This window comes from Desarmillaria tabescens (genome assembly GCF_030435595.1).
Source record: "Desarmillaria tabescens strain CCBAS 213 chromosome Unknown EV420scaffold_34, whole genome shotgun sequence".
Taxonomy (NCBI): Eukaryota; Fungi; Basidiomycota; class Agaricomycetes; order Agaricales; family Physalacriaceae; genus Desarmillaria; species Desarmillaria tabescens.
Window position 1 is genome coordinate 216,384 of NW_026848333.1, and position 12,515 is coordinate 228,898.

At 49.1% G+C, this 12,515-nt stretch overlaps 3 protein-coding genes across 3 annotated transcripts; 2 read left to right on the forward strand and 1 right to left on the reverse strand.

The window, feature by feature from the left end:
- Positions 1-126: 126 nt before the first annotated feature.
- Positions 127-3,553, reverse strand: EV420DRAFT_1704106 (glycoside hydrolase family 3 protein; the record flags this gene model as incomplete). The annotated part of the gene is made up of 16 exons (XM_060479524.1): positions 127-592; positions 644-720; positions 778-883; positions 936-1,003; positions 1,054-1,181; positions 1,231-1,320; positions 1,370-1,568; positions 1,617-1,811; positions 1,866-2,041; positions 2,107-2,199; positions 2,256-2,430; positions 2,481-2,497; positions 2,552-2,583; positions 2,648-3,044; positions 3,097-3,320; positions 3,372-3,553. 16 exons carry the CDS (start codon positions 3,551-3,553, stop codon positions 439-441), a joined length of 2,313 nt encoding a protein of 770 aa, XP_060327523.1. The 3' UTR covers positions 127-438.
- An 893-nt stretch (positions 3,554-4,446) lies between these two features.
- Positions 4,447-4,759, forward strand: EV420DRAFT_1274363 (uncharacterized protein; the record flags this gene model as incomplete). The annotated part of the gene is made up of 2 exons (XM_060467833.1): positions 4,447-4,477; positions 4,527-4,759. Coding segments are annotated over 2 exons (264 nt in total), but the record flags the coding sequence as incomplete, so codon positions are not given.
- Positions 4,760-5,819: 1,060 nt separating this feature from the next.
- On the forward strand, positions 5,820-11,058 carry EV420DRAFT_1561339 (uncharacterized protein). The gene is made up of 15 exons (XM_060473856.1): positions 5,820-6,445; positions 6,497-6,658; positions 6,706-6,836; positions 6,894-7,032; positions 7,084-7,722; positions 7,751-8,073; positions 8,124-8,655; positions 8,705-8,810; positions 8,864-9,028; positions 9,077-9,346; positions 9,392-9,730; positions 9,785-10,043; positions 10,096-10,277; positions 10,333-10,370; positions 10,462-11,058. The coding sequence occupies exons 1-15, from the start codon at positions 6,023-6,025 to the stop codon at positions 10,675-10,677; spliced, it is 3,924 nt and encodes a 1,307-aa protein (XP_060327525.1). The 5' UTR covers positions 5,820-6,022; the 3' UTR covers positions 10,678-11,058.
- The last annotated feature ends 1,457 nt before the right edge of the window (positions 11,059-12,515 follow it).

Sequence of the window (12,515 nt, forward strand, 5' to 3'; positions counted from 1 at the left end):
CTTGCGAACACAAATTTGGCCACTTCAGGGCAGGCCTTTTCGTGTCAAGGTCATGTGATCCGTTCATGGCCCTCGCTTACTAATACAACCAACCCAGCCAGCGTCCATTTTCGCAGACTTGGTGTGCCGCATAGAGTTGTGACCCGCTTTTACCACCAGCGTATACCATGTCATGTAAGAAGCTTAAGAACCAAGGAAAAACTCTGACCTACAGACCCCGGCGTCTTAGTAGCCAGCATTTACCTACCCTTCTGACCACTACAACAAACTCCCTTGATGCACCACCGGATGAGCATCCGCACGAGAGAAAATGAGCCAAGGTTTGCATATATTACCACCAGTTTTTAGCTCTTATGACCTCCGCGATAATCACTAGAGCTGTTAGCATCTCAGCCGTATTGGCATTCAAGTTGTTTTCTATATTAGTTTTTCTTTGTCCTACTGGACGGTTAGAGTGGCGTTGATATACGTTTCCTCACTCGTCCCTATTTTCACGTTGAAGGTTCCAGGCTCAACAACCCAGCCGTTGTACGACCAGACCGCCAGTTGTGAGGAAGATATTGGAATCGTAACCGTTTGTGATGATCCCGCGCTAGGGATCCTTGTCAAAACATGAAGCACGCGGAGATTAGAATCTACATACGGAACATCAACCTTGCTGAATCCGGCCAGCCGCTGATTTGGAGTGACAACCGAACTGAAGGTATCTGTAATGTACATCTATTGATAAGATGGAAGATGAGTCATGGATCGAAGGAATGTTGTGGATGAGCCGACCTGTACAACTTCTTTGCCGTCAACAGCGCCGTTATTATGAACAGTTACCGTCACATTAAAGTCATCGCCTGTTCCAATGTTAGACTGTGATAGCGTCAGATCTGTGCTGCATGATCTATCAAATACCATCCCAGCACGAATGAAAACTTGTCGCCTACTAATTAAATGTCGCATAGCTAAGGCCATGCCCAAAACCCCACAGCGGCACGGGACTATTGAGCACGTACTGTGATGTTATTAGCCACGTCGCAATGATGAATGAATATGCGAACCGACCTGATGTCCAAACACCAAGGTGCCGTCATCCAAAACTGATCCAGGGTCGACTGGTCGTGCGCCCTTGAGATAATTGTAAAAAGCCGGGGCAGTACCGACGTCTCTCGGGAATGATACCGGGAGTTTACCTTTAATTATAAGGACTCAAAATATATTTCAACATAAAGGCCAACTCACCAGAAGGATTCTCGGCGCCAAAGATAATCTCTGCGATTGCTAATCCACCTAGCTCACCGGGATAGAACTGTTGTATCACAGCATCGGCATCTGAAACGGTCAGTGGTTATGAAAATGCGGAAACGTCATATCGACATACGTGCTTGGATCCATGGCTCAGTTACGGGCTTGCCGCTGACAAACACAACGATAGTTGGCTTCCCGGTCGCCTTAATAGCTTGGACGAGTTTGAGCTGTGCACCAACGAGGGCAAGATTCGATAAGTCGACATGTTCGCCTGTGGTAGCGTTCGTTCCCGGCGTCCACAGCAGCGTCTGATCGAGGGACCATGTACCAACCTTTACCAGTGTGAGCTACGAGTCATAGATATGTCAAAAAATGGGTACCATCACTACTGCTGCGTCGGATGCTTCCGCTGCACTGACAGTTTCATCGAAACCAGATTCGTCGTTCGACCACCGTTTGCATCCTTCAGCGTAGTTGATCTGTGTTGCACTGGATATGCTGCTAAGGTACTCTTGAAAGCCGGTTAGTGGTGATATGCCGTTGTTGGACGCGTTGAAAAATACATAATCGCCGAACTGCGAGGTCCGATCAGGATCTAAAGAAATTTGGACGAATAGAGTTGAGATTACCGTAACGACTCCAGCTTGGGGACCAATCAGTGCAACACTGCCTATATCAGTGCTCAAAGGAAGTACATTGTCGTGGTTTTCCAGTAAAACTATTGATTCTAGTTCACTCTGGTGGAGAACATCACGAGCGCCTGAAGTGCGAATAGTTGATGCATAGTCGTCATAAGGATATGGATCTGCAACGGGAACGAACATCAGTGAGAAAGGACCTCGGAGAGATCAGACAGCGGAATAAACTCACTCTCAAACAGACCAAGTTCGAACTTGACTCGCAACAACGTTGAAACAACCTGATCAATGACAGATTCATCTACGAGGCCTGCTTTGACTTGGTCTGCAACATCTGTCATGAGCAATGCACACGGAAAACGAAGCTAGTGTTAAACTCACCGACCAAAGTCAAATAGGTGTAGGTACCACCGCCCATCTCGCCACTGAGACTGTTCTCTAAGGTGGTCTTTGCCGCGCATTCTCTCGTCTCACACGTCCCGTGCAGGGTGATCAACAGGTCGGCAGACCCGGCGTCTGTCGTGACCCAGTAGGGATAGCCCCATTCCTCTCGTAGCTGTAGGAAGTGATCAGAAGGACGCCGACAACGTACAAATGACGACTAACGATATCAGTCATCATATCTAAGACCGACCAGCGTTAGTTTTCTCTTCAAACCGCAAGACGAAATGACGAACGCTTGTCTGCAATAGCTGGAACGCCATCATAACTTGAATAAGCAGTCATAATGCTCAGACTCTCCGAAGCAAGCCTTCTCAAAAGGCGGGAGATACGTCGTCCTCAACTCTCGTTCGCCTCCAGCCACAGGCGCCAAGTTTAACCCGCCCTGCGGACTTCCGAACGCGGCAAAATGTTTACATGTTGCAGCGACTCTCTTCCGCCCTTGTCCGCTCTCCACTCCTCGACGGGTACCATCTTGCAGGCCGCGAACGAAAGCTAAGCCGATCTCTCCGGTCAAGTACGGGTCTTCGCCAAAGTTCTCCTCGACCCTGCCCCAGCGTAGCTCACGCGACAGGTCCAGGACAGGCGCGAAAATATGCGTGATACCGAAACCCTCCGCCTCGTTCGCGACGACTGTGGAAACATTTTGTACGAGGTCCCTATTGAAACTGGCAGCGAGACCGATCGGTGAGGGGAATATCGTTCCGTTGTTCGTGAAACCGTGCAGCCCTGATCATTGATGTGAGATGGAAACAGTAATCATAGAAAGATTGGCGCGCACCTTCGCTTTGGAACAGAGCCGGTATACCCAAGGTCGTATTCTCCATCAAGTATCTCTGTCCTGTCTCTATAGCAAACACGAATTTCTCCCATGGCATCGCGTATCCAGCCCAGATTGATCCCCCCTTCAGCCGTATCATCTCTTCCAACCCTGTCTGATTGAACGTAAGTGTGTTATCAAGAGGATCCGTCGTGTTCATCCATCCGTTGATATCTCCTTGTATCCTGCGAGATGATCAAGAAATGAAACACGACAAAGAACAAAGGCCGATATACAGTTGGGCAACCTTCTCCTCCAACGTCATCCGAGGAAGTAAATCCTTGACACGATCTTCAACGGCCGCAGTGGCGATCTTATACACCGGAGTGGATCCATCCGCGTTCGTCGCGCGCGAAATCAAGTTGGCAAACGTCCCGTGAAGTAAAAAGCAGGAAAGGGCGAAGTACCGCCTCATCATCGTCACGCTATCGTTGGAGAGCTTTAACCCTAGCCTTTATACCAATGAAGGATGCCATTTTATTTCCGCGGCCAAGACGTGGCGGAAGTTATATGGGATCTCTGGGTGGTGGTGCTTGAACAGCTGACATCAAAACTATGGGATATGTCGCCAGAGGCGGCCCGACGACGGTAAAGCCGAGAATTGGCCGCAAACGCTCGTCAAAGAGAAAAATCATCTGCAGAGAAAATTGAGCGTTACCGCAAAAAAATGGCTCAATTGACGGTAACCTACGGCGATTTCTTCGGTCATGGTTGCGCAAGTTCCACTGCATCCTTCGACTTTTCTTTTTGCTCCTGATGGCAGTTATCAGGAATTTCGTCCCGAGGATTAAATTCGGAGAAGAGACGAAGAGAAGAAGAGAAGTCCGAGTCATGGGATTGACAGTGGTTTGGCGTTATCGAAAAAAAAAACAAGTCACCATGCGAGAACCTAGCTAAAGGTCACTGATACCTGCAAAAAGGTGCAAAAGTACTAGACACGCATAAATTTTCCGCAAGCCGATTGACCAGGTACCTGTAAGACCCATTACTCTCTTTTTGCCTGTCGTGGTCGTTTGAAGCGAACTTTGATGGAGGCCACGCGGTCGACGTAACATACCTCTTTTAGGATTGACCCCTATTCTGACTTTACCTCTAGACCACCATCGCTACACCAGATTGAAAATTGGTATGCGCCAAGTCGATAAACTGGAGGTCCAACAGTTTCCCCCGAAGGATAATTATTATTATTAACTTCTTGGATACTGATGATGCAATATTCTCTGTCATTTTATTCATCATTCTGACATCACTTATTCCATCCATATCATATATAACCTATCAAGGAAATCATGTTAGAAGCCCAAAGTTCGTAATCTAGGCATCATCGATGGTCGCCCAGCTGGTAAGTGAAATCATCTCCTGTGATCTTCAATGTTTAGACGTCATCGTAGGGCGTCAACCATCCCCTCAGCCGGTCACTTTGAACACTGTTGTCGACCGCGACCCTATTGATCAATCCTGTCTGAGTCAAGAACTGCTTGGCGTCACTTCGAAAGATGTGCATCAGAGCACGGGAAAACCAGGGAGTGGGATGTCGTCAAAGGAATTGCGCCATGATGGCCAACCGGGAAGGAAGAAGGAGGGTCTGGGGTTGGAAGCTCGGTGGGGTGCTGGACAACAGTAAATTTCCCGATCTCGATTTGTATCCCTCGGGTGAGAAAGGGCACATCGTATAATGAATTGGAAATGAACACCGACCCGAAAATGAAATTCCGAGTTGTACTATCCAGATGGTGATCCTCGTGCGGAATATTTGAGCAATGTAACTCCACTGTTGTAGTCCAGTCTTCTTTTTGGAACAATCATCCTTGCTTTGGGTAGCACACGATACATGTTGCTGCGGCATGCCGACGTGGCGGCTGACACCACACACGTAGTTCCTGTGCATTATGCTGTGCTCGTACCGTGAATGATACAAGAATCAGACGGTTGGGCGGCTGCAGTTGGGTGGCACGAATAAGCGCTATCGGTGCTGCGAAAGGTAGGGGAAGTGACTCCAATGCGCTCGGGAAGACTGCAAAGTTGTCACTGGGGACCTGACTGCATAACTGAGAGTGGAGTACCAGATTGGATTCACAATAGGCTGTCAAGGGCTCATGCACATGCATCACGGACCGGAACCATGACTTCGGGTCTACTACATCTAAGTGCCAGAACGCCGCACAGACATTGTAGTAGGAGACAGCCCAGATCACTGTGGTTCATCGCCTGAGTACGGTTGTAAGCTTCATTTTTCGGGATCCGAGTGTGAGACACAGAAGGAAAGAAGATTTCTAAAGATTAAGGACCTCCTCCGAAGTTGAGGTGATGCTTATCAGTAGAGCTGGTTACCACGCGGATCAAATGAGAGTTGATGTTGAATAGTCAAAACGACTGATGAATCGGTGAGATGAGCCCGAGACCGGTGGTATAGCTACATTTGTCTGGATGGAAATACATTCTCTATGCAGAGCATTGTGCTGCCCGGAACATGGGGCACACAGCACCTTGCAGCAGACTGTTGTTCGCCAACCTAGCTTCGCCCAATTATTTGCGGTAAGTGTTGCCATTTCGGGCCGGTACAGGGTCGGAAGCGAGCCACACCGCACGTATGTACACGAGCATCAGATGGCCCTGCTGTGCATCGCACATAAAAGAGAAATGAAAGTGGTACCGGGCGTGTTTTCCCAAGCGCACACTTGACAGACTCGCAATTTTGCAATTTCAAGTCCAAAAAGATTTGCGCCGATACTTCCGCCGATTGACACTGATCTGGAATCTAATCGGGAAGATCTTCCCACGGATACCCTCTTTTATACCACCATCTTCGCCTTTGCTGTTTCCATCGACGCCCTCGCTGCTCGCCATTGTGGACGACGCCCAGAGGCACTCATCTACATTCTACTCGATGGAAAAACCGAACTTTTCTCATATTCCTCCTTCCTCCGAGTCAGCGTCCACCGTTAGGGTGTCGTCGCCGCTCAATCCTTCTTCTCCCAGGCCTGAAGGCCGACGTCGAGGGCATTCAGTGTCCACGCTCAAAGAGCTGCCTACTAGCCCATTATCGTCAGTGTCCACTTCATCCCTAGCCGCTGGCCTTCTGGACGACAAAGAATCTTCCTCGTTTCGCTTGAGATCTCGTTCCAAATCGCCAGGTGTCATCGACGAATCCGTCTGGAAGAAGTCCGTTGGATCCCCTACGCCTCTTGGGGAGTCGTCGCTGGCATGGTGGGGTAAAGGCGAGTTCATCGCGAGACCATGGAAGGAATCGCCAAAGCGCAAACAGTCATTGCCCGCCGGGCAAGAAGAGGGTTGGGTTTTGACTCGACAGGTAAAGATCCCGCCATTTGGAACGTAACAATCAGATTTACAAAACCTTTAGCGCGTGGCTCAAGCGGCATCATCCATCCTGGGTAATGCTCTAGATGTTGGCCACGAAGCACTTCTGTTGAGTCAAGACTTGCTTGAATTTGCTCCAGTTCCAGGCCTGCAAAATATCGCACGAACGTTACTTCAGATATGGGACTCCCTGCAGCTGGTAGATGTAAGTAATATGCTTGAATTGACTGCTTTCATCTTACTGGCTCTTAGATGAATCGTCTACAATGTCTGCGTTTGACGGAACGCTGCGCAAATATCCTTCTGTCGATTCGGCAGGAGATACATGAAGCAGGTGACATGGTTGGCGCTGAGTTGACCCTTCCTATCTCGAAGCTTACGGAGTACGTTCTTTTTCGTGCTCTCCAGTTGCCGTGTAATGATTTACGCGGATTCTGTAGCGCATTCAACGAGGTCCTCGTTTTCCTTCAAAAACAAATTCATCGTCCTTTCCTCAAGCGCTATCTTAGACGAGATGAGATTTTGAGGCAAATCGCCGCATGCGATTCCGGATTGCAGGACGCCATGGAAACGTTTGGTGTATGTGTCGAATTACATTGCCTTCTTTATTTCCTGTTAACATTTTTGCAGCTCTCTATCCAAATTCGTATCCTCAAGCAGGTTCAAGCTTCAGAACAGAGAAGACAGAAGGACACAGAAGTCATCATTGAGTCGTTGAGACGATCCAGCGTGATTTCTATGGACAACGCCCTCCAACTTACAGGCATACGAGAAGAAGAAACTACGCCCAAACTGTCCGCCCTTTCTGGCCTCCCTACTTCTAGCTCTCATGCGTCATTAAACGCTGGCCCTTTCAAATCTCCTTCTTCCGCGTCACTCTCTTCTCCACCTGAACATCACCTGTCCCTACCTCCGCTCCCGACACCTAGTTCTTTGTCCGACACCCCACCCCTACCGAGTTTTGTGTCACCTTTCCCGACAACGGTCTTGCCAACTCTTAAGGAATTAAGCGCCAAGCAAAACGAATATGACATGGCGATGGATACAGCCGATTTGAGGGCACTGCTACGGAATGCACTAAGCGCTGGTAGCGATGTGCAAATGGTAGAGACATTGGGCGTATCAAGAGAGGAGATGCCTGAGGCTATCAAGACATTGCAGAGGGCGCTGGAAAGAATTGTGGAGAGACAAGGGAGTTCTTTTGCTACGGGAGACGAGGCTGACGTTGAGAGTCACGGCACAGGCGGAGATGCCCCTCTACCAGCAACGGTTTCAACGGAGAGAGGGAAAGATATAGCGACTGATGACGCCTGAATCGGTTTCCAGCACTGGGCACAACCGCGGCAAGTTAATCAAGATGGTGAGGAGGATTAGCATGCAGGGAAAGGACGCTGTGCCGGCTATCGCAGGAGAAATAAAGAGATCGAAAACTATGTCGACAACCCGGAGTTCAACAAGTGACAGTAGCACAGAGAGCAGAAGGAAGCGTCAAGACATTTCTCCCGTGGAGAGGGAAGACACATTGGATCAAGAGTTCATGGAGAGTGGTATCGACGCATTGCGGCGGATGAGTGAAGGCGTCGAGACAAACCTGAATCTACCAAGCTGGACCATTACTCGGTAGGCGTTTTCGTACTTCTGAATTCGCATTTGGCTGACAGGCTGACTAGATATGAAGTCGACCGCGAGCAAAAGATCGGTATCGGATTCTTCTCTGACGTTTATCGAGGAACCTGGCGTAAACAAACTGTTGCTATCAAGGTTCTTGCAGAGACGACCCCGCGGAATCTGTTCATCCGAGAGGTCGGAATCTGGAAGACGCTCCAACATCCAAATGTACTGGAACTGTACGGTGCCAGCAGTGCAAGTGGTGATCCGCCTTGGTTCTTTGTCAGCCCCTACCTGAAGAACGGGACGTTGGTGGAGTTCTTGCGAAGAATGGAAGGGGGCAGGACTAGGACAGGGAGCTTACCCGATTGGCGGAATTCCATGGGTGCAAGTCCAGGGAAGACCAGAGATGCGAATCAAGGAGTAGGCCTTGGGCTAGGTCTGCCGACTGGTAGGGGAAGAAGTGGTAGCGGTAGCGGGGAATCGTTGACAGTCGATGCTGGGAAGGGATGGGACCTTCTGAAGTTCATGTATGAAATCGCCAAGGGAATGGCATACTTGCACAGTAAGGGCGTGTTACATGGGGATCTCAAGGTTGCCTTTTATTTATTGGTCTTGACCCCAATCGATGACAATTTGACAGGCCTCCAATGTTCTTGTCGATGATCGGCATCGCTGCGTTATTTCTGACTTTGGTCAGAGCGAGATGAAATCGGAAGCCTTTCGGATCAGCGGGACACCTCCGCCTCGTGAGTCTTGATATTGCGTACCTCGGGTCTCATGCTCATCATTAACCCCACAGACGGCACATTGAGGTGGCAGGCGCCGGAACTGATGATGGGTCTGAGTCAGCTGACGACTGAGATGGACGTGTATGCCTTCGCGATGTGCTGTATCGAGATTTTGTCAATGGGACGAATGCCTTGGCCTTTCATGGACGATGATGCCGTTAGGCATTTTGTTCTTAGTAAGTTGCTCCAACGTTCCTTCCACAATGTCCTAATACTTGTACTAGGGGAAGATTCTCGTCCCGTCATTCCAACGACGCGTTTCAGTACATCAGCTTTGCAAGAACTGCTTCGAGCGTGCTGGCAGAAGGATCCGTTCCTGCGTCCAAACTTCTCTGCGGTCGTTCAAGAGCTAAAGCAGCTGAGAAAAAGCTCTGGATTACCTGAGGAGATCATCTCGCCGAAATTCCCAGAATGGCAGGAAAGTGAATTCGAGTTCCGCGTTTCGCGTCCGAGTCCCGATATGCATCCTATACCTTTGTTCCCCGGCACGCCTCGTAAGTCTCTATACCCTTGGGGGAATTTTTCTCATCCGTTTACAGCGCGCGAATTGGCTCTTGGTCCGCTGCAAGGTTCTCCTTCTTCAGATGCGGCATCATTCCGTACCGCTCGAGATATGTCGTCGTCACCGCCTCTTCTTTCCCGAGACGCTCCCGTCCGCATGCCTGAACCCATGGCATATATTTCGTCAGCACCTTTGAGCCGTGCTTCTTCCACCGCCGAGTCGACCACCCCCAGTACTCAGTCAGAAGAGGAAAGCATTCGCAGCATGCTTGAATACGACGGTTACGTTTCACCACCTGTCGCCGACCAGAGAATTGCTGAGGCACGTGATGAACGCCGGTACAGGCTACTCCTGACCCACAAGTTCCATCCGTCTCGTACGTTTTAATGTCTAGATGTGATATTTGTAATAGGCTAATATTTGGGCGCAGTCACTCTGCCGTTATGGACCCCGTCCCAGGTCTACCTCGGTGCTGTTGGATACTTACAGAAGCCGGAAGGTGCCTTTGTAACCTTGTTTAACTGTGTTAATCCAGAGAAATCGCCTGATGGGCATCCGGCTGGGATGCCTTCGGTATATGGATATGGCAAGGTTACGGCGCAGAGTCAGCGTTTGGACCAACGTAGCGCTGCCCAAAGGGGACTCGAGGCTTTTACCAACATCTTCAGGAAGAATGATGGCATATCTTCGTGAGTAACATACTTAAATATGATCGTGTCATTGATATCGTTGTCGTTCTAGGCGGCGATATTCTCACCCACTTCGTGCCGGACATAAGACCGCCTTTCTGTACACGGAGACGACTGTTTACAAATATATCGAGAACCTAGATGCCCCGAAGAAGTGGTTCAAGGCTAATATTGACGATATCTTGGTGACTTACGGGGCCCAGCATCATATCCAGAAGGAGGACCTCTTTCTAGGTGGGTGGTTTCTAGATCCGTGCCCGTAATGCTCTGTTCTAAGTTCTCTGTTCAGTTATCGGAACTTTGACTACGCCTGACTACGCGCTGTTTGTCAGTCACGGACATCCAGATGGACAGGAAAGTTATCTGTTTAGTGGTTAGATGTGATGAGTCACCGTTACTGACGCGACGTTCGCAACAGGCCCACTTTAATGTTCTCCCCCCTAGAAATGGTCAGCCATGGGGCGCGATCAAAACCGATAACGAAGTTCCCTCTGAACTCGGTGGTCCTTCCTATCATGAAGATCTTCCTTTCGTGTCTACCCACAAAGTATCCGTAAACGGCTCTCCAGACGCCACTGTTCTCGTTGCCCGGCTACGCTTCAAACCTGATGTTTTGGAACCGACGTCGCTGTAAACCCCTTAAATTATTCTGCATTCCTACTCCTGCTTCTCAGCATTCAAACTAGCTTCGGAAACATCCAACATACGTCTGAATACTCTGGCATCTCGCATTCTATGGACTCTGAGCATATCTTATTCTGGCATCACTATTATTTGTAACCACCATTCATATCCTTCCGTTCAGCTACCCGATTCTATTGTATCTAGAACCGCAATGCACCAGATCACCTGAAGAGGCAGCTGTCGCACCAGATGTCCACTCTGTGAATGATGATGATGATTTTGATTCGCACACCGGGGTGCAAATCTAAAATTTTCCCTAGCGACTCTATTATCTGTCTATTTTTACGAAGTATGATAATCGTGGCCAATTTCCTGGGGCACAACGATGGGTGGCTGTGTCGATATTTGCGTCTGCTGAACAGCAAGGTCCGGAATCGACTTCTAACCTTTTCTTTTTATTCCAGAAACTGCGATCACGCTTTCCCTGAGTACTGGCAAAGTGGGACGCTATCAGGATGAACTTACGCGTCTATATTAGGCCCGGGCGCTTCAGCTGTTCTGTCTGATTCTATCTCTTGTGGTATATCATAGTTTCGGTGCCAGTTAGAAAAACCGAGCCTGGATGAAGCCATTTGGGTCGATCGTTGTCGCATTTCAATGATTGAAGAGACTCCGAAGTCCGGAAACAAACTCCCCGAGTCGCTTGAAGCATGTATTTCCGGTAACGTTCTTTGATTGTCATAGTAGCTGTTAGGGTGGCCTAGCACTAATAACGCCAACGAGTTCCCCGTGCCCATATAACGGTACGTCACCCATTTCTGAATCATGCCTTACTTTGACGTCTTGGACATGAACTCTGGGTCAGACATCTTGTGGTTCTATCATGCTGGCATCTACCGGTAAGCTTCAATACCTGTGAGAACGGTATTCTTTGCCTCGGATAACAAGATCTTCGGGGTCGGTAAGGCTCTGTAGCCGAAAATATTTAATTTTCTCGGCTGTTGAGGTTGACCCGCACTAGTGCGTCGGGAAGGGCTTGAGACGACACTTATGATACAGGGCCAGGCTTATCTCAAGGGACTTGAAGGCATGTTATGTACAGGTCATGCCCACAGGATTCATTTGCATCTTTACCATTTTTTCTGCTAGCGCCTGGCATCTTTCACCCCGCAAACAGTTACACCAACGCCATGGTGGCGCGATGTCAATCATTCCCAGAGGAACGGTCAGGTCTAAAACTCGACTTGGATCCGCCGGGCTAGCAGGACCCCGGAAAATGCCTATGTTTCCTTAATCCCGAAAGTACCAAAGTTGGCATATTCTGTCTGCGCAAATTTACAATTTGTCTTCAGGGCCAAAAATCCCAAGAACTCGTAAATCAGGACCTCCATAATAAGGGGGGAAGCTGCGTCGCCATCCGGACGAACTCTGCTAGGAAAACGTCGTATTTCATCCGGACAAAACCGACCGATTTCCCGTTTCGTGAACGAGGCTCAGCGATCTGTATAAAGATAAGTCTTTCAATGGATAAATGAAGGGCGTGGTCCCCATGGCATATCTTAGAAATCGACACCGACACTCTTCGTCTGCTCAAAGCGCTTCGTTGGTCTTTTCACCTGAGGGTTGTTATTAGAAAATATATCTTGGTGGCTGTGAGCTGGCACGGGTACGAGATTGAATCAGCCTAGCGACGGCAAGTTAGCGGGCAACGTGTCTCGACACATTTTCATTCGGTATGCTACAATGTTTGTTTCTCAGTTGACAATTTGCGTCCTCCTGTATGTTTGTTAGCGCAGTCCCGTGGAGCGATTGAATTCCTAGCTTCGACACCAGTGATGCCGCGGATGT

Excerpts from the sequence above, each read along its gene's own strand:
- EV420DRAFT_1561339 (XM_060473856.1), top strand. The coding sequence starts at position 6,023 with ATGGAAAAACCGAACTTTTCTCATATTCCTCCTTCCTCCGAGTCAGCG. Across the intron at positions 6,446-6,496 it reads GTTGGGTTTTGACTCGACAG|CGCGTGGCTCAAGCGGCATC; the intron begins GTAAAGATCCCG and ends CAAAACCTTTAG. Across the intron at positions 9,029-9,076 it reads CGTTAGGCATTTTGTTCTTA|GGGAAGATTCTCGTCCCGTC; the intron begins GTAAGTTGCTCC and ends TACTTGTACTAG.